Here is a 26127-nt window from a genome sequence, read left to right on the forward strand (position 1 = left end):
TGGTGAGCAGAGGTAGAGATGTGCCAGCTCTGGCTGTGCCCACACGGGTGGTTCTCAGCCACCATCTCCCCTCCCCAGCCACATCTCCGGGGCTTGGTTTTGTTGTTTTCTTTATTTTTTTTAATTCTTTTTTTTCTAAAACAAAAACCACCCTTTTTTTTTTTTTTTTTTTTTTTTTGCTTTATTTTAATAGAAACTCTTTAAAGCCCCGGGGGCACGTCTGTCCATCCTTGCAGGGAAGGGAAGGAAGCGACAAGAGAACGAAACGAACTTTGGCAGTGGAGACGTTTGGATCTTCCTTGGATTTGGATTTCCTTTGGAGCAGAGGTGAGTCTGGTCTGTTCTTGGCTAGCTAGCAAGGTAGTTACAGGTGAGCGTCCGGCAAGTGCCTTGACTTGGCCTCGTCTGGTTTTTGGATTTTTATTTTTTTTTTCTGTTTGTTTATTCTTTGTGTGTGTGGTTTTTTCCTTTTTTTTTTTTTTCTTTTTACAATTTCTTACTTAAAGCCCAAGAGTCCGACGTTTTCTTTTTTGTTTTCTTTGTTTTTTTGTTCTTTTTTTTTTTGTTTCGTTTTTTACAAAAATGGAAAAAAAATAGGGAGAAAATTTAAAAAAAAAAAAAAAGGAAGAAAGAGACCAAGGAAAAAAGAAAATCAAACCCTCAACGTTTCTTTCCTCCTCAGCAGCGCTGATGCGGGGCCAGGCTCTCCCCACACTGCTGCGTGTTGAGGCTGCAGCCAAATCCTTCGTCTGGAAAGGGAAAAAACCAACCAAAAATCTCAGAAACCACCAGCAAAAATGAACGACAATCTCCTGATAGTAAAAAAAAAAACAAAAACCCAAGAAAATGTAAAAATCAAAAGCCAACAGAAGGACTGAAGAGAGAGAACAGAGAAGACCGGTATTTGCCTTGAACTCCACTTAAAGCCCAGTTTGAGGATCCGTGAGGATTAATTTTGAGAGCTAGAGAGGTCGTTTCGGAGGTCACACGAGTCAGGTAGCTGTGAGGAAGTCACCCCGAGTGCAGTCCGTGTCCTTTGGAGCGCGGTGGCAGCGGTGACAGCGGGGGTGGCACTCAACGGGACGCGCTCTCCAGCGGTGCCGGGGTGGCCGGCGTGCCGGCGCGGGAAGCGGCCGCCGAGCCCGTCTCGCCGGGGCTGCTGGCCACGGTGGCCACCCCGTCGGGTTGTCCTGGAGCCGGTGGCAGCCCCCCCACGGCGGGGCCCCCCTGCAGAGTCTGCCCGCAGACGTGGTGATGCTTCTCCCAATCCTTGTGCTGGCAGAAGGAGCCGCAGTAGCGGGCGGTGTTGCAGCCGCTGCAGGTCTCGCTCGCCTTGCGCCCGCAGTTCCAGCAGCTCTGAAGGGGGGGAAGGAGAAAGCTCAGCCATGGGTTGTGAACACCCATCCTGAACCATGCACAGCATCCTGGACCATGCACCCTCATCCTGGACCATGAACATCACCCTGAACCATGCACATCCATCCTGGACCATGCACAGCATCCTGGACCATGCACACCCATCCTGGACCATGCACAGCATCCTGGACCATGCACCTCCATCCTGGACCCTGACCATGCACAGCATCCTGGACCATGCATCCTCATCTTGGACCATGAACATCACCCTGAGCCATGCACAGCATCCTGGACCATGCACACCCATCCTGGACCAGGAGCATCATCCTGAACCATGCACATCCATCCTGGACCATGCACAGCATACTGGACCACGCATCCTCATCTTGGACCATGAACATCATCCTGAACCATGCACATCCATCCTGGACCATGCACCCTCATCCTGGACCATGAACATCATCCTGAACCATGCACATCCATCCTGGACCATGCACCCTCATCCTGGGCCATGAACATCACCCTGAACCATGCACCTCCATCCTGGACCATGCACAGCATCCCAGATCACACATCCCCACCCTGGATCATGCACTCCATCATCCCAGCCTGGTGGGTTCTTTTTTCCCCACCCCATGACACCGCCAGCCCCCCTGTACCATCACCCCAGGCCCCTCTCACCCACTCTGGCCCACACAGCCCCTGCCAACTCGTTTGCTGCAGGAGCACCCATGAGCCCTGGCACCCCTCCTGCCACCCACCTCGCTGGAGTCCTCCTGCTGGTTGATGACAGTCAGGGCGTCCTCCGATGCCTGCCGCTTGGCCTCAGCCAGGGCTCTCTCCATCTTGGCCCGTTCCGTGGTGATCAGCTCGTGGGCCTTCCTCTCGGCGTCCGACACTGCCTTCTGCAGCTCCGTCATGGCCTGGCGCTTCACCTCGTTCACGGCTTCTTCTGGAAGGAACCGGGCGGGCCTGGCACGGGGTGGACCTCATCTCCATGCTCCCCCCCACCCCTGCCTTCTGTGGCAGTGCCAGTGCTCACCCTGAGTCCCAAAACCCACCCTGACCCTTGCCAGAACCACTGGGAGAGGGTCACAGAGTCATGCTGTGGTTTGGGTTGGAAGGGATCTCAAAGCTCATCCAGTTCCAACCCCCTGCCATGCCCAGGGACACCTCCCACAGCCCAGGATGCTCCAAGCCCCATCCAGCCTGGACTGAGACACTGCCAGGGATGGGGCAGCCACAGCTTCTCTGGGAAACCTGGGACAGGGGCTCAGCACCCTCACAGGGAAGAATATTTTGTCTGGTGATCAGGCACTGGAATGGGCTGCCCAGGGAAGTAGTGGATTCTCCGTGTCTGGAGATATTTAAAAAGAGCCTGGATGTGGCACTGAGTGCCATGGGCTGGGAACCACGGGGGGAGTGGATCAAGGGTTGGACTTGATGATCTCTGAGGTCCCTTCCAACCCAGCCCCTTCTATGATTCTATGATTTTCCCCATGTCCAACCTCAATCTCCCCTCTCCAAGTTTTCACCCATTTATTCCCCTTCTCCTCTCCCTACCCCCCCGTGTCCAAAGCCCTCCCCCAGCTTTCTTGGAGCCCCTTCAGGTATTGGAAGGTTGCTCTGAGCTCACCTGGGAGCCTCCTCTTCTCCAGGCTGAACAACCCCAATCCCTCAGCCTGGCTTCCCAGGGAGCTGCTCAGCCCTCCCAGCATTTCAGTGGCTCCTCTGGACACCTTCCAGGAGCTCTGGGTCCTTCTGATGTTGGGGACTCCAGAACTGGACACAGAGCTCCAGGAGGGGTCTGACCAGAGCAGAGCGGAACAGGGGAACCCCCTCCCTTGTCCATCTGTCTGTCTGTGCTTCTTTGGATGCAGCCCAGGACCCAGTTGGATTTCTGGGCTACAGAAGATGGAGCAGAGACCCCAGCAGCTCAGCACGGGGCTGGGTGCCCCCTCGGCACTCACCAGCTTTCCTCCAGATCTCCTCTGGCATGTACCCGGAGAGCGGCCGCGGGGCGAACTCCCGGTGCGCGTCTGTGGGGGAGACGGGGAGGGTGACACTGTTAGGAGGTGGCTGTCCCCTCGGAAGCCATCCTGGGGGAAAGGGACAGCCCGGAGAAGGTCAATACCTAACTGAGGTGCCTCGGGGGTGGAGGAGCTGTTGTGGGGTCGGGCGGAGGGGGGACTGCCTTTCTTCATGTCCTCGGCGTCGCTGTAGCGCCGGATCCAGTGGTTGAGCTCCTCGCGATCGGCCTCCTGGCACCGCCGCAGCACCGTCAGCGACCGCCGCGTCTTCTCCACCATGTCCATGATGCAGTTCAGCAGCTGTGGGGAGGGGGCAACGTCAGGGGGAGGGGGGGGAACCCCAGATTTGGGCTGTGCCAGAGTTGTGAAGTTGCTCCAGCTGAGGGAGAAACGCTCTGGAGGAGACCTGGGCAGGGGGGATGGAGGGGAAAAGAAAGGAGGGGGCAATGCCAGCCCTCCAGGGTGGCCTGGGAGGCTTGGGGGGGTCACTACGTACGTTGTTGAGGTGTTTCCACTCCTCTGCCCACTCCCGGTCGGTGAGCCGGTGGTCAATCACCTCCTCCTGCCGTGCCCCGTGCACCGCTGCGAGGACAGGAGGGACAGGGGTCAGAACACCCTTCTCCCTGAGGAGGGGTGTCCCCAGACCCCATCATCAGCCCTCCTAAGCAAAAGGGACAATTGTACATCCCCCAACTGCCACCAGGACAGCTGCACACCGAGGGGCACACGGTGTTCCTTCAGCAGCTCTGCTCACAGGGTTTGGATTTTTGCAGGGAAGCTGATTAATGATTAATTAATGAGGAGAGAAAGGCGACTCAGGAGCCGCTCTGTGGAAATACTGTTTACCAACTTCCACCAAGAAACCATCCAGTTTTGAACAGCATTGTTAAGCACAGTTAAAACCCACTCAGAAACATTTACTAAAAGCAAAGTTAAACAAAAACAGTTAAAAAAACCCATCCCAGATGTTTTTAAAATAGTCCTGTGACCTGAAAGGAGATGTTTATGACCTCTTTGAGCTGCCTTTATCTAATCAGCACTGTAGAAGTGCTTGGTGGACAGCTGCCCAGTGGCGAGTGGTGGACATTTGTCCCCCTTGTCCCCTCCCACACCCCAGGGGTGCCGGCACTCACCGGAGGGCCGCTGGCGCTCGCGGAGCTCCCGGGGGTCGGGGTGGCGGTAGCTGTCACGGTAGTGATGTGCCATGGCCATGTCCTCCAGGCGGTAGTGCTGGGGCAGGGTAGGGGCTGTTTGGGGGTGTCCCAGCCCGTTTGGGGGGTGTCCCAGCCCGTTGCTGGGGCTGTAGCGCTGTGCCGGGCTCATGGTGCACGGCCGCTTGCTGAGGTGCTCGGGGTGTAGAGGGTCTCGGTCCAAACCGTTCTCTTTGGTCCTGGAGGGAGGGAGGAGGGGAGGAGGTTGGTCCCCAGCGGGCCCCGCAGGGATATGTCCCCGAAAAGACTGAATGAGTTTGGTCAGGAAAGACCTTTAAGGTCACCCAGGCCAACCCAGCACTGCCACCAAGGCCACCACCAACCCGTGTCCCTCAGCACCACATCTCCAGGGATTGGAAACCCCTCCAGGGATGATGGGGACTCCACCATTTCCAGGGAAAAATTGTCCCCAAGCTCCAACCTAACCCTTCCCTGGCACAACTTGAGGCCAAAAGTTCCTCTTGTCCCATCCCTTGTTCCTTGGGAGCAGAGTCCGACCCCCCCTGGCTCCAACCTCCTCTCAGGGGGTTGCAGAGAGCCACAAGGTCTCCCCTCAGCCTCCTTTGCTCCAGGATCAGCACCCCCAGCTCCCTCAGCCACTCCTGGGCACACTCATGCTCCAGATCCCCAGCTCTCACCTGTCTGGGGTCCTCCTCTTGCCGCTCTCTCCCACCTCCAGGAGCAGCTCGGAGGAGTCCATGGGGGAGGAGGTGTTGGCATCCAGCAGCAGCTGCTCGTGCTGGGCCAGGTACTGGGCCGGGCTCTGCTTGGCCATGCGGGCACAGTGCAGCAGCTCCCGCTGCAGCAGGGGCAGGTTGGCCTGGGGTGGGAGCCAGAAGTTGGTCCATGACAGCAGAACCCCTGCCCAGATGCCCAGAGCCACCCCCCAGCCACCCCAGGACATCTTTGGGACCCCGCTGAGAGGCAGCTGGGATGCTGGGGGACATGGATGTGGCACCCCATGGGGTCTGGCCTCATGGTGAACCCCCCTGCATCCTGGCAAGGCTTCTGGAGCACCGACCACCCTCACCCAGTTCAGCCACCATCATCACCCTGTCCACACTCTGGGGACCTGAACCTTCAGCCCATTTGGTCCCTCTGAGACCTGAGGACCAGATCTGAGCCCCCTGCCCACCGTGTGTGCCCCTTGGAGGATGCAGAGCAGCCAGAACAAAGCACTGAATCATCTCAGGATGGGTTGGGTTGGAAAAGACCTTGAAGATCACCCAGTACCACCCAGCACTGCCCAGGCCACCACTGCCCCATGTCCCTCAGCACCACATCTCTGTGGCTTGGAAACGACTCCAGGGATGATGGGGACTCCAGCCCTGCCCTGGGCAGCCTGGGCCAGGTCCTGACAACCCTTTCCAGGGAGAAATTGTCCCAAATCTCCCATCTCAAGAGCATCACAGCCCCTTCACTGCTGGGCACCCCGCTTACCAGCTCTGCTTTTCCATTTCAGCAGCTGCTGCACAGCCCAACCCTGCCTGTGGGACAGGACCCTCCCCTTCCCCAGCTGGGCTGAGGAGGGGGGGGACAACCCCACCAAAACAAGCCCCCGAGGCTGGGAAGCGTGCCCAGCCCGGCTGGCTGCAGTTAAGGATAATGAGAAACATCTGGATGGGAACAGCTGGGAGCAGGGTGCCAGGCTGGGGATGGCTCCCAGCTTCTCCAACCATGGGGCCACCAGCACCCACCAGAACCCCTGAGCCTTGAGATGTGTCACCCTCACCCCAGCTCTGCCTTCTCCTGCTCCATGGGGTGAAAAAGGGACTTTTTTTTTTTGGGGGGGGGAAGTATTTCTTTGTTGATGTTCCTCAAAAGAGGGGCAGGTGATGCTGGGCTTGAAGATGGGTGCTGCCAGGAGTGCCAATGAGTGGCAAATCCCCCCTGACAATGCAGGGTCAGGAAATTAAAAAGGCAAACACAAATATTAAAAAAGGGGCTATTTAATGACTTGCAGATGGTCACCAAGTGGGCAGAACCCTTCGTGTTACTGCAAACAGCCCTGGCCTTGGGGGACTCCACACATGCAACAGGGGACAGGAGTGGCCAGGAGGGACAGGGGCACCCCTAAAGCCACCCCCTTGAATCCTGCTTTCAACACTAACCCCCTGGTCCCCACAGCACCCCGGGGTGGGGGGAACCCACCTTGAGGAAGGGGATGACGAAGGGTCTCAGCGGGAAGTTGGTGGCCTCCTGGAGCTTGGCGTGGAACTCCTCGATGGTGAGGGTGGAGTTCTGTGGGGACAACCTGGCCTCAGTGACAGCAGCCATTTCCCCCCTGCCTGCCCTGCACACCTCTGCCAGCCCCAGGAGATGCTGGAAAAACAGCTCTCATTTTTCCAGGGTTTCACAGAATCATGGAAGGGTTTGGGTTGGAAGAGACCTTAAATCTCATAAGGTTCCATCCCCCTGCCATGCCCAGGGACACCTCCCCCAGCCCAGGGTGCTCCAAGCCCCATCCAACCTGGGCTGAGACACTGCCAGGGATGGGGCAGCCACAGCTTCTCTGGGAAACCTGGGACTCAGCACCCTCACAGGAAAGAATTTCTTCCCAATGTCTCACCTAATTCTCCCCTTCTCCTGTGTAAAGCCATCATCCCTCATCCCATCCCTCCAGGCCCTTGTCCCAGGTCCCTCCCCAGCTTTCCTGGAGCCCCTTCAGGCACTGGAAGGTGCTCTAAGCTCTCCCCATTGCAGCCTTCTCTTCTCCAGGCTGAACACCCCCAACTCCCACATCCTGGCTCCAGAGCAGAGCTGCTCCAGCCCTCCCAGCATCTCCTCTGGACTTGCTCCAACCTCTCCCTGTCCTCCTTGTGTTGGAGACCCCAGAGCTGGACCCAGCCCTGCCCTCCCCAGAGCAGAACAGAAGAGGAGATGTCAGTCAACCCAGCACCACCAGCACCCTCTTTTTGCCCCCTCCTTTGCAGCATCCCCACCCCAAAAGGAGAGCTCAGGACCCCAGACATGACCCCCACCCCGTGCCAGGCAGACGTACCACCAGCCCCAGGACCAGGGTCCGCACCCGCTCCCCGATCTCGGGGGAGATGTCATTGCCAAACTGCTGCAGGGTGGTGAGGAACCGCTTGAGCTTGGAGAGCTGGCGGGCCCCGCAGGCTGGGGGGAGCTGGTGGGTGGAGAGGGAGGCAGTGGAGGAGGTGGCCGGCCCATTGCTGAACCCATTGGGGGTGGAGGGGGCCCCGTTGATGGCGGTTGGAGAGTGGCTGCTCCCGTTCATCACTGCCAGGAGAGAGGGGACAGGAGGTCAGAGCGGGTGGCTGTGGTCTGGCACCACGGGGGACGTGGCTGGGATGGGGGGACAGGAGCATCCCATGGGGTACTGCAGGGCCAGCATTACCCCAGGGGGCTTGGGATGCTGCTGCATCCCTGGGATGGCATCCTGGGGCGGTCCCCAGTGCTGCAGGAGGCAGCTGTGGGGTGTGGGGAGGGATGGGGTGCTGTGTGTGTCCCAGCACAGGGAGGACAGGGTCCTGCTCCTCAGTGTTCATAGAATCAGAGAACCCAACTGGTTTGGGTTGGAAGGGACCTTAAAGCTCATCCAGTTCCACCACCCCTGCCATGCCCAGGGACACCTCCCACAGCCCAAGGTGCTCCAAGCCCCATCCAACCTGGGCTGAGACACTGCCAGGGATGGGGCAGCCACAGCTTCTCTGGGAAACCTGGGGCCCAGCACCCTCACCCCAAAGAATTGCTTCCTCATGTCTCACCTAAATCCCCCTCTTCCAGCTTAAAACCACTCCCCCTGTCCAAGGCATCAAAGAGAAGGGGCTGCTTGGCTCCCCCCAGGGAGAACCACAAAACAGCCAAGGCTGGAAGGGACCTCTGGAGACCACCTAATACCCTACCCCAAAAGAAACCACCAACCATCTCCCCCAGCGCCCAGCCTGGCTAGCAGCATGCCACCACCTCCAGCCCTGCTGCCCGGAGCACCGGGGAGGGGACACCTGGGGGTGTGTGACACATCCCTTGCCCCCACCCCAGCCCCTCGGTGCAGCCCCCCGGGGCCGTGACAGGCGTTACCCCGGGTCCCCACCCCGCGCCGGTCCCCGGGATGGCACTAACCTTGCGGTGCCGGTGCCGCCCTGCCTGCCCTGCCTGCCCTGCCCGCCCTGCCGGGCTCCTGCTCGCTCTCCAGCGGGGGCAGCGGCAGCCCCTGGGCTAAAGAGGTGCCGAAAATAACCCCTTGGCCACAACTGCTTTTATTCCGGCGACAGGTGCGTGCCTAAGTTAGACCTCGCACATGTCCCCGGGGACGGGGACGGGGTTCACATCCCCGTGACCCGCCGGGACAGGGAGCAGGGGGATGGCACGGAAGACCCTGAGGCTCTCGGGGTGAGCTCTGGGGAGGGGTTTGCTGCAGCTCTCGGGTCTCTCATGATTGCGGCCGCTTCATTTTACTTACAAAGACAGACCATCGACCATTTCAAGCACCCATGGAAACGGCCGCGGGGCAGAAACGTCGGGGGGGCAGCGTCTCGATCTGCAAGCAAAATAAAACACGCTATGATGAGAGAGCAGAGGGGGCAGCTCTCGGCCAGAGAAGAAGGGGAGCACGGGATCCCCAGCGAGCAAATGCTCCTCCGGGGCTACCCCGGGGATGGAGCCGGGTGCCCGCATCCCGCCACAGCCAGGGGGATGCTGGGCTGCCCGGCGCGGTCCCCGCAGTTTGGGTGATTTGGGATGCTTCCCCGAGACTCAGGATAACAACAAAAACAACAACAAAAAAAGTCTGCCACCGGCCTCGGATTAAAAAGCAAAACCCCTGAGAGCACAGGTGAGAGTGAGGAGGTTCCTGACCAGAGGGCAGCAGGGCTGTGGCAGTGAGCAGTGGTGCTGGGGGGGAATGGAAGGGGGTTGTGTGTGCTTTGGGGGAGTTTTCTCCCCGTCTGAGGTTTCTAAGAAGCACCTAAAGCAAAGCTCCTGGCTGGGATACACCTAGGATACACCTGGGATACACCTCGACAGAGCTGGAGCAACTGCTTGGCATGGCCACCACCTCTCCCTGAGGGACCAGCCTTGACCCTTGCCAGGATGGTGACACCAGCGTGGGGACCAATACCCCATGCCAGGAGTCCACAGACCACGGGTGCAGCCAGTGCCTCGGGGCTCCCCCAGAGCTACCACGAGACTGAGGTCTCAGATCTCAAACCCTCACCAAATCCTCTGATGCCACCACACCATGGCCTGGGCAGGGCAAGGATGTCCCTGCCACCACCGGGTGCCACATGCAGACAAGTCCCCAAGTATCCAGGACTACCAGTGAGACCAGCTCTGACCCACAGGGACTCCTCCAAACCACAGCATCCTCCAGCTGGGTCTCTCCAGGTGACAGCACCCAGGGCCATGCGCTGCTCCCTGCCACCATTCAGTGACAACGCCACGTCATTGTCCCCAAGCACCTGGCAGGGCACTGCTGGTGATGGCCACAACGCTTCCCACGGTCACACAGGTCACCTGGGATGTGAGGTGCACAGCCCAGGTCAAGGACAGGCGGTGCCACCCCACGGCGTGCCCACCGTGGGTGGTGACCTGGTGGCCACGGGAAGCCAAGCAGCTTCCCTACCTGGTGTCCCCATCCCCGCCCCTGGTACTCACTGGTGTTTGCGGTGAAGGAGGGGTGACGTGTGGCTCCCTGGGTGACAGCGGGTGGCGGTGGTGGCATGCTGGGTGGCGTGGACCTGGACTGTGTCTTGACATCAGCCGGCGAGTCGGGCATGGTGGCAGCCCCCGGCTCCGCGTTATCTGCGGGGAGAGGGGGTGGGGGTGAGCGGGGCAGCACCCAGCAGGGCTTGGGGACAAGAGGGGACCCTGGGGGATGACCTGGGTGTCCCTGCTCCCCGGCACAAGGTGTGTCAACAACCCTCGTGGGCAGTGGGATGGTGCCTGGTGTCCTGCAGGATGATGGGGATGGTGACCAGACCCTGCACAAGGGTGGGGACGGTGCCCTGTGGGTGCAGGGTGGTGGTGACAGGGCTGAGCACCGACTTGCCACATGGGTGGGTGTCCCTGCAAAGCCACCACTGTCACCTCCCAGCACTCTCCTGCACACAGCTTGGCCATCCACTCACTGACAGCTCGTCTGGGGGTACACACAGCCGGCAGCTCCGGGGTTTGCCACCAGCCGTGGTGACAACAGGACCCCCACCCCCATCGGTGACCATCCTGGTGACAGCAGCGCTGGCAGGACACAAACCCCCCGTGGCAGCAGCATCCCTGGGGCAGGGTGACAGCACCAGCTCCTCAAGGGGGTGGCACAGCCCTCGTGCAGTGACAGGTGACCATTGGGGGTCCCTCATTGCCCCCCCAGCCCGTGCTGGCACCAGCCAAAGAAAGAAGGAGGGGGCACAGCTGTCCCCGGGGTCCCCCTGTGCCCGGCGGGCAGGGCTGGTGAGCGCTGCTCTAATCTCTGTGGTTAATCCCCTGCAACTGCTGGAGATTAACTGAGCCTGCAGGAGCACATTGTCCTGGCTAAATAAAACCAGGGCCCCAGCCTGAGCAAGGTGCTGCCAGAGGTGGCACATGAAGGACTGGGGAGAAGGGGATTCCCCTTGTCTCTCTTCTCCCCTAAAATCCTCAAAATCCTTTGGACCGTGTAGCATCCAGCCCCATAACACGGTCCTTTCTTTGGATCTGTGCCCAGATATCTCAGGAAAACACCTTTCATTTGTCTTCCCATGGCCATGCCCATCTGGGGGAAAAGCTTCCCCACTGCTTAAGTCCCCACTCTTCATGTCACAGGGTGTGGGGACAAATTGCAGTGGCTTGGGGACAGCCTGAACCCCCGGTCCCTGCCTGCATCCCTGGCACCATCCCTGCCTGCATCCCCATCCCTGCCTGCATCCCTGGCACACACCATCCCTTCCCATGCTGAGGAGAAACCACGGATCCACTCCCTCTGGCACCAACACTCCTTTTCCACCACTTCCCATCAGGAGGAAAGTTTCCACAAAGCTGAGCAAACACCAGGGAAATGGAGCCTGGCTCAGTTTTCTCTTTCCTTTTCATGTTGCTTTGTTGGTCCCCCAAGTCCTAATTTTTCTCCTGAGATGTTTGCTCCCCCACTGCCAGGTGAGCCTGGGGCTGAGGGGTGGCCCCAAACTCAATGGGATTTTGCAGGCCCAGAAATGCCCAAACCAGAGCCTGGGCTACCCAACAGATCCAGCCCCAGTACCAACCCTTTGCAGGATGGGATGTGCTCAGTGATGGGTGAAGGGGATTTTGAGGAGAACCTCCAAAAAATCATTCCCCAGAACCACTCAAACTCTATTGGAATTTTTTTTTTTCTCCTTTCCTTTTTTTTTTTTTCTCCTTTCCTCTTTCTTTGGGGTAATTTGTCCCAGCCGCTCAGGGCTGTGTCTGTTTTCCTCCATCTGGTTTCCATTAGGCCTGTGCAGCCCAGATGAAGAAGTAATGATAGAAAAATAAAAAGATTACTATTTTCTCCTTGACTGGAGGGAGTGGGTGTCCCCCACCCTGCCCCCTGGGGCCAGCTGGACCCTGCAACCCTTCTGTGACCTCAAGCCCCCCTGTTTCTTACAACAGAGGGAGACAGGGAGGTGACAATCCTGGTGAGCACCTAGGCTGGCTGTTCTCTCCAAAAACAGGGATGGAGAGGACAAGAAACTGCCCAGAAAGCTCCAGCTTCCCACAACCCTCCCTTGCCAGGCTGGGCTGAGCTTCCTTAAGTGATGAAGGGGTTAAAAAGAAAAAAAAATTAAAACCCCAGCATCCTCCGTGCTCTCCAAATGGCCACAAATGAGATCCAGATGCTGGAGGCGACGTCTCTCCTGGCTTGGTCTCTCCCTGAAGCCAGGCTTGCCTCCGAAACAAAGGCAAAAGCATTCCTGCTCCTCAGCTGCTGCTGCCACGGGGGCCAAGAACAACTCCCCGATAAGATGGGGAGGGACACAGAGCCATCCCAGCTGGAATTATTTAGGGAAGCACGCAGAGCTTCTCTCCGCCACGTGCGGGAGAGCCTGGCAGCTTTGCTGGGAGCTGCAGGGCACGGGTGGTGTCTGTCCCCTTGCACCCATCCCCTCCTCAGGGCCATGGTGGCTCTGGGGGTGGGTGACAACAGGCAGCTGGGAGGTGGCTCATCCCCAGCTGAACGTGGAAGGGGAGAGAGGAGGGCGGAGGCAGAAGGATGCTGGAGGGAAGCTGGAAGATGCCCCAGGGATGCTGCCCACCCCAGCAGTAATCCTGTGGCTGACGTGTCCCCTGCACACGCTTTGGGGACCATGAACCAAACCCCTAGGGCACTGGTGTGGGGACCTCTCCCCACAGGCGAAGGCCACCACAAGGGGAGAAGGACACAGATGTGCTGCTTGTGCCAGGGCTCAGCCCTGCCAGGCACCTGGGCCCTGCCTGCAGGATCATCACAAGGATGCTCAAGCAGTTCTTGGCTCTCTCTTGCTCTTCCACCCAGGGAGGTGCCAGCCTGGCCCAGGATGGGTGACCCTGCCATGCCAACCAGCCCACAGCTTTGGGCATTGCCCTTGGGGCTGAGCTGGGCTGGAGCTGCCCTTGGCAGTGGTTAGTGAGCCAGCCTTCATGCACCATCCTCACCTTGCCCACCCGTGTCCTGGGACCCACCAGAGCACTCACTGCCCACCCACCCAGCACAGGGAGCCAAGCAGGTTTCACCCTGCTCAGATCCATCCTGATTTTCTTCACTTTCCCAACGTGAGCAGCCCCTGCACCAGCACCTTGGGGTGTCCCACCATGAGCAATGCTCCTCACACAACCAGGGAGGACCTGGGCACCTTGTCCCCATGTCACCCATGCAGTGACAAACATCAGCACCCCAAGCCCAACAAACCCCATTTCTCCAGCCCCGAGGAGCTGCCCCCAAACCCACCCCCTGAGCCCAGCAGAGGCTGTGCCAGCCAGCTCCTGCTCCCCTGTGGCCAGGGAGGAGGGAGATGGGTTGGATTGGCCTCAAAACAACAACAACAACAACAAAACCCAAAAACAGCAGCACAGAAAAAAACCCCAACAACAAAACCCTGTGCCCTCTCTGTTTTACAAGCCTTCATTTGCTATTGTTTATGTAAACAGGTAAATTGTTTCGTATCTCAATTAAAAACATCTGCCACATAAATGAATACCAATTAACTCATCCTGTTTTTAATTACTCTGTTAATTACACACAGGCAGCAAAAAGGATGGCAGGGGAATAGGGAAAGCATGCTTGCAAACCTCCCCCCCTTCCCCACCTTGCTCTTGGCAAGGATCCGAAACGTGCCCAGATAATGATGGATGGAGGTGGCTGGTGAAAACTGTGGCTCGTCGCCAGCCCCAGAAAAGCTGCTCCCTCCCGGCCTGCCCGGGGGCTGCCAAGGTGCCTCCTTGGGGTATTTCCCTGCACCCTCCTCTGCCCCCCTGTTTTAGAAAGCCCAGACCCCATGGGACGTGCCATGTCCCATCCCCCGTGCCTGCAGTGCCCGTGGCACAACCTTGGGTTGGCTTTTCTGGCTCCAGCCCCGTGTTTGCTCCAAAAATGTGTCCCGAGAGAGAGAAACCTCGGAATGGGGAAGGGTGGAGGAAGGGCAGGAGGATGGAGGAGACTCCGCGCCGGCAGCATCCTCATGGACCGAGCGCATCCCGGAGGTGCCCGCGCTATCCCCGGGACCCCTCCTACCACCCGGGGACAACACCTCCCCCTCGGCACGGTGACAAGGGGTGGGTGCCACTCTCCAGCTGAGCTGGCAGTGATCGCCAAGGGACCCCTGGTGCCGTCAGCCCCTCGCCACCCCCCCTCCCCGGCTGCGGGAAGCTTTCCAAGCGAGCAGATGGGGCAGGGGAGCGGCGGCAGCGTGGAGGAGAGCAGAAAAGGCTATTTTCTCACGCTACATATTTTACAAGTCGAACATTTTGTGCATTTCAGCTTTGCCTGAAAAAGCATCTCGGGCTCAGCCCCGAGGACTCGGCGCCGGAGCCTGTGAGTCAACAGCAGCTGGAGAGGGGCTGGGAACTGGAGGTCCCCTCCCCCATGCAGGGGGTCAAGGCTGGGGGGAGGGGGTCCCACTGACCCACTGCTGCTGGAGGAGCCGTGGGATGGCCAAGGATCCCCTCCAAACCCCCCAGCCGGGGCACAGCATCTGCTGTAGGCACTGCCTGCGTCATCGCACCCTGATGCCACCATCTGACCCGTCCCACCAGCAGCACCTGGGCAGCGGCTGATCCCCCAGGGGGGTTTGGCCGGAGCTTCCCCCCACCCAGGGAACACCCACATCTCCACCTCCTCAGCCCGAGGGCTGTGGGTACATCACCACTGTGCACGATCCACCACCCCGTTGCCAAAGGAGCACCCCAAAAAGAACAGCCCAACACCTCAGGGCTTGAACGCTCCCGGGAGGTCAGGGAGAAGTTCGGTGCTAAAACTGGAGCTAAAATGCTCCGATTTCCACTTTTTTTTTTTTTTTTTTGCAGCCACCCGCATGCACAGGGACATTCCTGCCTAAAGGTGGCCTTGGTGGCTGGAGCGAGAACAAGTGGCACGGGCAGACAGGGCACTCGGGGGGGGCGGGTTGGGGGGTTTTGGAGGCGGAGAATAGCTGGGGAAGGGAAAACATCTCCCCTCCAGCCGCCAGCGCCGGCGGGAAGCTCCCGGCCAGGTCCCTGCAGCGTGGGAACGCCGAGGCACCGCCGGCTCCCCGGGGACCCCCCGCCGGATCCTGCCCTGCAGCCGCCAGGATGGAAACAGCTCCAAGGGATTGCTGGATCCAATCGTGCATCCCCACAGCCTCTGGGTTGCTGCCTTACTGCCTCTTTTGTCTGTTTTGTGGTGGTTTGTTTTCTTTTGTTTTTTTGGGGTTGTTTTTTTTTTTTTTAAGCCACGGGCTCCATTTCAAGGCGATTTTGCCCATTGTGAGGTTGATTCAAGCAAGACAGGAAAAAAAAATATTAATGAGAATTTTGCAAAATAAACAGGAAATCCCTGGGAAGTTTTCTGGAAAACGGTGGTCAGCATCTTCCAAAGGAAAGCTCCACGGGCTCGTCAAGGTGGGGTTGCCCCTGGGGAGCCTGAGAGACGGCAGAAAACAAGCTTGAGGAAATCTAAAAATAAGCCCTGAAGAAGGCAGTGGCACTGAGGCCAGCGGTGCCCGGGCAGGGATCTGTCCCCTGTGCCACCAGCCTGCTCATACCCCACGCTGGCCACCACGGAGCTCACAAGGACCAGCCCCAGCTTGGGGACCCGCCTGTCCCCATCCTGCTGCAGCAGCTCAATCCACCTCTGATCCAAAGGGACAAACCAGGGCTGTAGCATCCAACCCGCAGCCCCTCAAGACCCCCCAGCAGGGTTCGAGCCCAGTTTTGGAGCCACGGGCTGCACCCAGCTCCCTCCCAGCACCCAGACAGTCCCCCTGCTCTGCCCAAAACCTTCTGCACAAGTCTGGCCGGGGGTCAAAACAGTGTCAGTGCTGGTGGGGGGGATTCTGTGCCCTCCTGGGGGGGGTCCTGGCTCCCTACCCTGCAGCCAACACTCACGGACACCTCCCTGGCAGCCCTGCACGCCCTGCTGGACCCCCAAATCAACACACCGTCCCCCATAAAGAGACATAACCACAGACATTTATGGGGTGCCTCCCCAGCCGGGGGGTCTCGCAGAACTCCGCACCCCTCTCCTGGGTGGTCACAGGGCAGGGGGGGCGGGCAGGGAGCCCACGTACCCTCTGGACCACACCGCGGATTTAAACCAGCACCCAGCAGAGCCCGGACCCGATTTCCACGGCGCAGCCACTACCACCCGGGGGATCCTGCCCGGGGTTTTCCACCCGTCTGAAGGGACACGGGGGATGTCAGCAGGGACCTGCCGGCCCCACGGCCCCCTGGCCACGCGTGCACAGAGCCCGGGGAGCTGCTCAACCCTCCCAGCCCAAGTCAGGCCCGAGCACAGGGGCATTTTTCCACCCCACACCCTGCGAGTTTCTGGTTTAAAGGACAAATCCTGCACCCACACGAGGCCCCGCTGCCTGAAACCAGCACCCACCCCGCACCCAGCCTCACACACACACGCACAGCTCGGTTTTTCTTCCCTACAAGCCAAGCTCTGCAGGTTTTTGTTTTTTTTTCCCAAACAAAACATCTGCCCCTTCCCTGGGTAAAACCTTACCTGCCAGCGCCGACACCGGCAGGGAAAGACCCCTCGGCACAGCCAACTTCATCTCCACTTGCCTTTCCCAAAAAACAAACCCTCCAAACTTCTCCTTCCGCGGAAAACGTGCGGTGCAGCAGGGACCTGCTTACAGCCACCCCTGCAGACCCCAGCGACTGCCTGGGTGGCCTCGGGGGGCTCCTCACCCCGGGCCGGCGGGTGCCGGGGCTGTCAGCATCCTCCCCGGCTGCTGCTCTGCATTGCCCGGGGGCTTTGGAGCCGCTTTCCCCACCTCTCCGTGCCCCGCAGCATAGCAGAGCTCACCCCGCAGCCGTGCCGAGCAGACGGGGGGTGTTTTTTTGCAGTCTCCAAGTCGCTCGGCAAAAGGAGAGGAGAATTAGTGTTCCTTTTAATTAAAGGCAGGGGAAAAAAAAATAATTAAAAAAAATCTCTTTGTTCCTGAACAGAGGGAAGAGCTCAAAAGCTCTTCCTAAGCGAGAGAGACGAGACCGTCGCTTCGACTCAAAGCCACTGTCACCATGCACGTGACCTCAAATTAAAAAAAAAAAAAAAAAAGAAAAAAAAAAGGAGAGACAACAACCAAAAACCCCACAAACAAAACAAAACAAAAAAAAAAACAAAAAACCCGAGAAAATGAAACCCAGCAGCGGCTCCTCTCCCAAACCGAAGCAAAGTTGCAAAGCTTTTCTTGGCTAATAGAGGGGAGGGGGAAAAAAGCAAAAACAACCCCCAAAATCCAACAAAAAAGGTGCGTTTAACCAGAGAACCAAACGCCCTACGGGATCCAAAGACAACATCCAGGGATGACAGGGAGAGCCGGCTGGGTGTCACCGAGGTGCCAGCTCCATCGCTTCGCCGAGAGCATCCCCGCAGCAAAGCCAGGCCCCGGCCGGAGGAGCGGGACCGGGCTGGATGGTGGAGAGGGTGAGCAGCGAGCTGGAGGCTCCCCGAGCCATCCGAGCCATCCTTCCTTCCCAAATCCACAGCCAACACAACTGTCCCCCGAGAGGACACGGTGCCTGTCCCCAGCAGGGACACACGTCCTCGAATTGTAAACACAGAATTTCGCTTGCTGTCACTGGAACATCATCCCGAACCGGCCCTGGGGTTGCTGGAAAATCATCCCGAACCGGCCCCGAGGCTGGTCTCACAAACTCTCCCGAGTGGATCAGCTCTTCCTAAGCCACAAAACGTGGCTTCCATTTCCACATCGGTGCCGGCCGGAGCGGGATGTAGAAGCTCCGAGGAGGAAGGGATGCAGGGACATCCTTCCCCGGGGGAAAGATTGCAGACACCAACTCCCGTGGGCTTTCCCCGGGGTACCCCACGCTGTCCCCGGCTCTCGGAGCTGCCGAGGACGGGGAGAAGAGCGCAGGCAAAGCCCCGGCCCCTCCGCGGCAGGGGAGAGGGGTCCGCTCCCGCCCTGCCTCTCCCGGAGGAACCGCTCCGAGCGCTGCCCGCTGCACCGACGGCGGCTCCGGTGCCCGCTCGCCCGGAGACGGCGGCGGCGGGGACCGCGCTGGCTCGGGTACCGGCAGCATCCCCGTCCCCTGCGCGAGGGCAGCTTCACCGATACCGGGAGCATCCCCCGGGCATCGGGAGCATCCCCAGTCCCTTTTCCTCCAGGAGCACTCCCCGGGAGCCTCCCAGAGTCCTGTGCACCGGGAGTATCCCCCGGGCACCGGCAGCATCCCCCGCCTCTCTTCCTCCGGGAGCCTCCCACGGGCACCGGGAGTCCCCGTTCCCGGTGGCGGACGGCACTTACCGTCCTGAGGTGTGGCGGAGGCGTGAGGTAAGTCCCAAGGCAGGGGCCGGTGGGGCCGGCAGGAGCGGGCAGAGCCGGCAGCGGCCCCCGGTGGTGGCGGCGGCCCCGGCCCGGTTAAGGCCGGTGCGGGCGGAACGCGGCCCCGCGGCGGCGGCTGCCCCCGGCACCTGCCCCCCGCCGCCGCTCGCCGCACCCGGTACCGCCCGGGGCCGCCAGCCCGGGGGTCGGAGCGCTTCGCTCCCCCCCCAAAAAGGGGGGGGAACCGGAGAAGCGGTAGCAAAAACACTGATAAATCCTCCGGGTCCGTTCACCCCCTCCTCGCTGCCCGGCGGCGCATCCTCCGGTACCGGCTGGCGGCCATGGGGGCACCGGCGGCCGCGCTCCGTGCCGGGCCGGGCTGCCCCCGCGCCCGCTGCCGCCGCCGCCGCAGCCCGCCCCGGAGTGAGCCCGGCCCCCCCGCGCCGATGCCTTAGACCGGGCTGGACCGGCACCGGCAGGGGGAGCCACACCGCCACCGGCACCGGGACACGGGGGGACGGGAGGTGGGGAGGGATGGGGACAGGCGGGGAACTGCACCGGGGCGTGGAGGGGGGCACGGGGCTGAACGGAACAGGGGAGGGTCAGCTGCACCGGGGGCTGAAGGTCACCGGGGTTCTGAACGGGGATACGGGGCTGAACGGAACCCGGGGGTGTCAACGGCACCGGAGGGGTTAAAGGGGACGTGGAGGTGAACGACACCGAGAGGGCTGAACGGGGACAAGGGACTGAGTAGAACCGGGGGAGGGTCAACTGCACCCCCGGGGCTGAACGGAACCGGGGGGGTTAACGGGGACGTGGGGGCTGAACGGCACTGAGGGGCTGAACGGGGTTAACGGGGGGTGAACGGCACCGGGGGCTGAGCAGGACCGGGGGGGGTGTCCCCACATCGGGGGTGTGCATGGGGACATTGCTTGGCCTCGGTGAGGCACTTTATGGCACTGTCACTGTGTGGTCACAGCACAGGTACCCATGGCTACTACACAGCTGGTTCATGGCCACTATGAGCCCAGTGATGACCACAAGGCCACCGTGAGCCTATTGATGGCCATCTCATGGCCACTGTGTGGTCACAGCACAGCCACTCTCCTGAATGTCACCCCACTGATGGGGTTGCAGCAAGAGGGTGCTGCAGCTCCCCAACCCAGCCCCCTCCACCCCACCTCAACCTCCAGCCCTGATTTGTTCCCCTTACTCCCCCCAGACCTGCCATGTCCTGCCCTGACACTCTCACTGTGGCCTCAGACCCCAAAGCAGTGGGAGCTCCTCAATCCCAAACTCATCCCCACGGACCTGCCTGAGGGCTCCTGGTAGGGATTTGCCAGGAGAAGCCACAATCTCTTCCTCCAGCTCCTGGTTAATTTGAGGTGTAAATGAAGGGGTTGAGCTGAAGTTGAACAGAGACACCACGGGGTCTTTGCAGGGATCTTGGCATCCAAGGAGGCCACAGCATGCACTGCAGTGTGTGTGGGGTAGCGTGGGTTGGAGTTTGGGTGGTGGGGTCTGCTTGTCTTGGATTGGGTGTGCACAGTCTGTAATTTTGGTCTATTGAAGGCGTAATTCACGACTGTGAAAATAAACATTTGTGTTAGCTCGCTTTCCCTGGCAGGCCTGGGAGGAATGGCAATAATTCCCTGCTGGAGAGGCTACACGTGGCCTCGGTGGCTGAGACAAAGCCCCCCCCCAGCACCCATGGCCACCTCCTTGTGGAGGCTGTCACCATTCTTCCCCACGGTGTCACCAAACTGTTCCCGAGGATCCCTGAGAGAAGGCTGAGAGAAGTCCCCACTGCTGGGCAAAACCGGGGGTAACTGTGAGCTGCAAACTAAATCACTATAAATTGTGAGACTGTGAGTAAAGCCGGTGGAGCCAGCACCGGCTCGGGACCCTTCCCTGCCCACCCCAGGCCCTGCTTTTGTTTCCTTGGGCTGTTTTGGGGGTGCTCCCATCCTGCAAGGATGCTCCAGCTCCCGCCCTGAGCCACAACCCAGATGGGGCAGGGCGGAGGTGGCCTGAGCCACCCTCCTGCCGTCCCCAGGGCTGTCCCCACTCATCCAGGAGGCAGGGCTGGCCCCAGGGCTCCCGGGCTTTATCCCTGCTGGGTGCTGAGGGTTGGTGCTTCCCCTTCTGCATTTGCATCTTCCCAGCCTTTATCTTCCTCCCAGTCTCGGTATTGCTGCAATTACAGACACTTTAAAACACAATGATCTGGCTGTTAGCGTGATGGATGACAGAACCTTTCTGTCTGGTTTAAATCACTGCCGAGAGTGAGCGAACTTCCCCGGCTTAACCTCTTCGTGCCCTTCTCCCTGTCCACTCCGGGCTGGGTGCTGCCGTGGGGGTCCCGTGGAGGGGGACAAAGCAAAATCTGGCATCCCTGGGGGTAACTGGGAAGCATCCCCCACCCCTCAGCCCACCCCACCTGGGTGCGGGGGGGTGGATGTGGCACAGTGAGGCAGAGAGTGGGACCAGCCCCACTTCGGCAGTGCCAGCCACCCAGTGCAAAAAGGAATGGCCGGGCTGGGAGATAAGGGGCTGCCAGGACTCGATAGCCAGCCTGGATCCAGCCCAGCTCAGGACCTGGCAATCCTTCCCTGCGGGCAAATCTGGAACAGGATGAGGCCCCACCAAGTTTCCACCCAGTAGAGAAGGTGGAAACTCCTGGATGGACTCGGTGTGGGTGACACTGGAACATGATGCAGCCCCACGTATGATGGTGATTCCTGCTCTCTGAGGAGCTAGCGTCTTCCCCCCATGCTCTCCTCCCTGCTCCCACGGGTGTCATGGTCCCACGGGAGTGTGTGGGCACCATCAGCCATTGCTTCTGCTCCTGGGTCCTCGTTGACCCGTGGGGAGGAGGGATGGATGTTCTCCATCCTGTCTGGGAGTGCACAGGCTGGGAGAGCTGGTGAGGACCTGCTGCTGGCACAGGGGGTCCCTGAGGCAGGGCCTGGGGGTGAGGGTGGAGCCCATGGGGGCCGGTGTGGCATGTGCTAGCAGATAAGGTGCTTGCTGGGTGCAGATGAGGGCAACTGGTACCAGCCCTGGTAGGAAATGGTCACCACCACGTGCCACCAAGGCCCATATCTGTCCTTGCACATGACCCCCCCCTTCCCTGCTATCGAGGACACACAGGCGGGCTGGGGGGCAACACAGGGGGTGCCACCAGATCAGGCTGTCACCAGAGCAGCCCCATGTCCCACTTGTGCCTTTGCAGCCACCGCGGTGCTGGGGTCCCTTTCCACACCAACCATCACCCCTGAACCTCTGCTTCTCTCCCTGTGGGTCTCCCTCAGCCCCTCACCCTACATCCCACTAGCACCATGTTGTCCCCCTTGTCCCCAGCTCCCAGTCCGGGTTCTCGCTCAGCCCCCCACTTCCCGGTAAGAGCCGTTTGCTATTCAGGCTGCATGCCCCCCCCCCTTCGCAAGCCTCAGGCTTTTTAAAAAAGCCCACGTCGGTGCTGCTTTATCACACCTTCCCCCTCGCACCGCCGCTGAATCATCCCCTCGCCGGCTCACCGCCCAGCCATGGCAGACCTGACCCACTGCCAGCAGCACCCATGGGTGCCAGCAGCCCTTCCGTGGTGTGCTCGGGGTGCTGCCACCACCCAGCTCTTGCAGGCGGCTTGTCTGGAGGCCAAGGCACCGAGCCGTGCCGCCGCACAGCCCCCGGCATGCCCCAGGTTTCCTGTGTCTGTCTGTCCGTCTGGGTGGCTCCATCTCCATCCCATCCCTCCTGAGCACCCCTGCTCTCCTCGAGATGGCTCTGCCTGTCCGGCACAGCGTGGGGAGGTCACGGTGCGGGACTCAGGGTGGGGTTGGATGCCCCAGAGCGATGCAAACCCCCCACTGCTGGCAGGGTCCCCATGCTGCACAGGGACCCGTTTGCTCCGAGCATCCCCCGGGGCTGGGCAGGGTCGCTGTGACCTCAGGTGGTCCCGCGGCCCGAATTTGGGTGCTTAACTCCATCCCGGACCAAGCACGGCTGGGAGCAGCCCCGGGTGCATTTCCCTTGGCATTTTTCTTGCAGCAAGAGACTCCTCGGCTGATGGTGCATTTTTCCCTGCGCGTTAAGTGATCGGGGAATGTGGCGAAGGGGGGAGGGGGTAAGATAGGGGGAAGGGGGAGGAGATAAGGGGTTGGTGGGGAGCCAGGGGCTGGGGGAGCCGGTTTGCCCGCTCGCCGGCTATCGCCCGCCGCAGCTGCATCCGCCACCGGGACATCTGCTGGGCAGGAAGAGCCTCTCGCCAGCCTTGGGGGATTTTGTCTGCGCCTGCCTTCCCTCCTCACCCACTTGTGGGGGTCCCCAGCCTCGGGACCACCCGCCCCACAGCCGCCCCAGCCCAGGCTTGCTCAGCTGAGGGCTGGAAGGAAGGAGCAAGCTCCCCAGGGGAGTGGAAGCATACTGTGTGTGTGGGGGGGGGCTTTGTGGCTTTCACACAACTTCCATAACATTAAAAAAATAAAAATCCTGTTTTCCTGGCTGGCAGATTCGTTCCTGCTTTGTGGCATTCAGAGGGAAACTGGTCCCCACTGCTTATCATCCCTGCCTCATACCACAGGCTCCCAGAAATCACCGGCTTGGCTTCAACACCAGGAGACTCAGGGATGCAACGCGGCTCCTCTGGGTGCTTGAAGGTTTCTGGGCTGCTGAGGGCCAAGCTTTCCAGCTTTTCTTTGCCAGGGGGAGCCTGGAAAGTATTTTAATTTCAAACGGGAAGGTGCCATGTGCTGCCCTGCCTCTGGGAGATGGAGCTTTGGGGTGCACAGGGATGGTGGCAGCACTGATGGAGACTCCTGCCAGCCCTGTCCTCATCCAGTGGGAATTCTCTGGGAGATGCTGAACAAAATGCTGAGCTTCTCTACACCCTTGTCCTCTCCATGTCACTGCTCCTTTTTCCAGGGCTGGGCAAGGAGGATGAGAGCCATACACTCGGGGCCTGCCCCCTAAAACCACCTGGGCCTCAGTGAGATGCAAAGGTCTAAGGAGCCGTGGGCTAACCCCTTGGCACCACAGCCACCCTACCTGCTCCCGTGGGGTTAACATTCCCCCTTCTCCCTCCAAACCAGGGGTACACAGCTGCCCACCACCTCTCCCCGTGCTGTAACTGCCTGCGCAGGGCTCTGGAACAATGGGAATTTAATTAGCTTGCAGCGAGCTTCCAACACCACCTCTCATCCCTGAAAAAATCAATGGGATGTGGTGCAGCACAGCCTAGCAGCAAAGCCCTGGGGTTGCTTGCAAAACCCCTCCCCGGGGCCAAAAATGGCCTAGCATGGGGCTGTGGCACTGGGGAGGTCAGGATCAATCCATGCCACGGAGGTCTGGGATTCATCACAACGTCCAGCTGTGCGGTGGCAGCGGGGGACACGGTGGCTGTGTCTGGCCACCTGCATCGTTTCGAAGTTCCCAGACTAAAAGCAGGGCTTGTTATCAAGAGGGGAAAAAAAAAAAAAAAGAAAAAAAAGAAAAAAAAAGTGGCACCTCTGTTGTATTTCATTTCCTTTTCTCCACCTCTTCCCTGCCCGCTGCACACGGGAGATAAGGGCTCTGCTCCGAGCCGGAGCCGGAGCGTGGGGCAGGCAAGGGCCTCGCCAGCCCTATCACTGCCTGGCCGGCCGCGAGGAAATCAGGAAGTTTGCAGAGATACCCGGCCAACAAAATAAACATTTCTCCTGCCAAAAGGCTCCCAACCGGCAGCTCCACCAGCCCGCAGCAATCTGCACGCCTCACCCTCGCTGCCACCTTCCCCTCACCGCAGCCCCCCCGGCTCCTCCCGGGTGGGTGCTCCTGGCCCGGGATGCACCAAAGGTTATCGTGGGGCTGGGGGCCGGGACCCCAAGGTCCACGGCACGGTGGGTGCAGCTCTGCCCCCAGGTTGGTCCTCCAGGTGCCCCCCAACCCGCGGGGTGGGTGCCAGGGGGAGGCAGAGGGGCAGGGGGCTGCGGCCGGAGCGCGGTGCAAGAGGAAGCGAGGCAAGGGGCCAGCATTGTTCAGGCCGGGCAGACAAACGCCGGTGACTCAGCCGCTTTCCTGCCCGCACCCATCACAACCCCCGCCCCCCTCAAGAGGTCCTGAGGCCGGGGGGTGTGGTGCCCCTCACCCCTGTGTCGTGCCGGTGCCAGGGGGATGCTCCAGGCGCTTGCTGCTGCGCTGCAAGTGAAGAGGGGATCTGGAGAGACTGCAGGGATGGATCCTGACCCCCCCAGGCACAAACCGGCACCATGCAGGACCCGGACGTGGCTGAGCAGTAAGTGTGGGAATGTGCTCCCCAAGCCAAAAGTGAGCCACTGAACGAGAATGTACAAAACCACCTGGTAAGGCCCCAAAATAAAACCCAACTGGGGGTTGGTACACATTACAGCAAGGTCGATTGCAGAGGGGGCTCCCAAAAAAGTCCCTGTGCCACCGTGCCCCGTGGTGCTGCAGGCTTGGCCATGGCCTGGCTCCCTTGGGGACACACCAGTGGGCACACAGCCACCCGTGGGGACCACCTCTGCCATGGCACACGGGATGACCTTGAGAGGTCCCTTCCAACCCAAATGTCTGATTCTATGGCACGTGGCATGGCACAGCTCATGGAAAACAGCATGGCACACAGCATGGCACATGGCACACGGCATGGCACATGGCACACAGCACGGAACATGTCACAGCACACAGCAGAGCCACCCACCACCTTCCTCCCATCACTGCCCCGGCCTTACCTTGGCCGGTCCTGCCTGCTGCCCTGGCCCACGAGGGGTGCCCGTCCAGCCTGGGGGGTCCCCCGGGCATCCCGAGGGGGGCAGGGGGTGTCAGCACCCCGCTGCCCCGAGCCCCACCAGCTCCCAGAGGTGGTAGAGGAGTGGTGGTGGGGAGGGGGATGCTGAGCACAGGGGATGTATGAGGGGGTGCAGGGTGTCCTGCCCGCTGGGTGCCTGCCCTGCCACAGGGACCATTCATGTGACGGCCGGGGCCGGGGTGGCAGCAGAGCCGTGTCCCATGGCGAGGAGGGGGAAGGTGACAGCTGCCGGGCAGCGATAATGCAGCGGGTGGGGGGAGGCCGGGCAGCTGCACCCGTGTCCTTCCCCAACAGGAACCATCTGCGACCAAGCCCAGCTCTGTTCCCTATCAGCCATTCTGGGCTGACCTCCCAACAACTTCCCCTTCGCACCGGCTTCACTTCCTCACCGCCAGGGACCGGCGCTGGGCAGCCTGGCACAGGCAGAGCCATTCCGGGTGGCACCGTGGCACCAGAGCAGGGTAGGATGACACCAGGGCAGAGTAGAATGGCATGGCAGGACAAGACCAGTGCAGGATGGCATGCCATGCCATGCCATGCCATGCCATGGCACAGCCAGCATGGTGCAGCACAGCATGGCATGGCTGCCAAGGGTGCATTTTGGTGCTGGCACATGGCCAGAATTGCATGGCATGGCACGACATGGCACGACATGACATGACACGACATGACATGACATGACATGGGGGGGCACGATGTGGCTGCATCCCCCTGTCCTGCCCAGCACTCTGAGAACCTCCCGGTGGGTACAGTCCCCTCCTTTGCAACACATCCCTTCACCTCCAGCCCCTTCCTCGCCT

The 26127-nt window shown here is 60.3% G+C and overlaps 1 protein-coding gene across 4 annotated transcripts; it reads right to left on the bottom strand.

The window, feature by feature from the left end:
- Positions 1-136: 136 nt before the first annotated feature.
- Positions 137-25564, bottom strand: CBFA2T3 (CBFA2/RUNX1 partner transcriptional co-repressor 3). 4 transcript variants are annotated; one of them, XM_030457537.1, is made up of 12 exons: positions 25251-25564; positions 10217-10363; positions 9024-9101; positions 7599-7840; positions 6749-6838; positions 5236-5417; positions 4520-4776; positions 3883-3968; positions 3491-3686; positions 3327-3395; positions 2118-2305; positions 137-1356 (listed from the first exon to the last, which is right to left on the bottom strand). In XM_030457537.1, the coding sequence occupies exons 1-12, from the start codon at positions 25486-25488 to the stop codon at positions 1075-1077; spliced, it is 2055 nt and encodes a 684-aa protein (XP_030313397.1). In that variant the 5' UTR covers positions 25489-25564; the 3' UTR covers positions 137-1074. The 4 variants fall into 4 exon arrangements, with proteins under 4 accessions (XP_030313397.1, XP_030313396.1, XP_030313399.1 ...); XM_030457536.1 differs by having other exon boundaries at positions 2118-2308; positions 25251-25563; XM_030457539.1 differs by lacking the exon at positions 25251-25564 and adding an exon at positions 18505-18601 and having other exon boundaries at positions 2118-2308.
- Between the last annotated feature and the right edge of the window lie 563 nt (positions 25565-26127).

This window comes from Calypte anna, chromosome 11 (genome assembly GCF_003957555.1).
Source record: "Calypte anna isolate BGI_N300 chromosome 11, bCalAnn1_v1.p, whole genome shotgun sequence".
Lineage (NCBI taxonomy): Eukaryota > Metazoa > Chordata > Aves > Apodiformes > Trochilidae > Calypte > Calypte anna.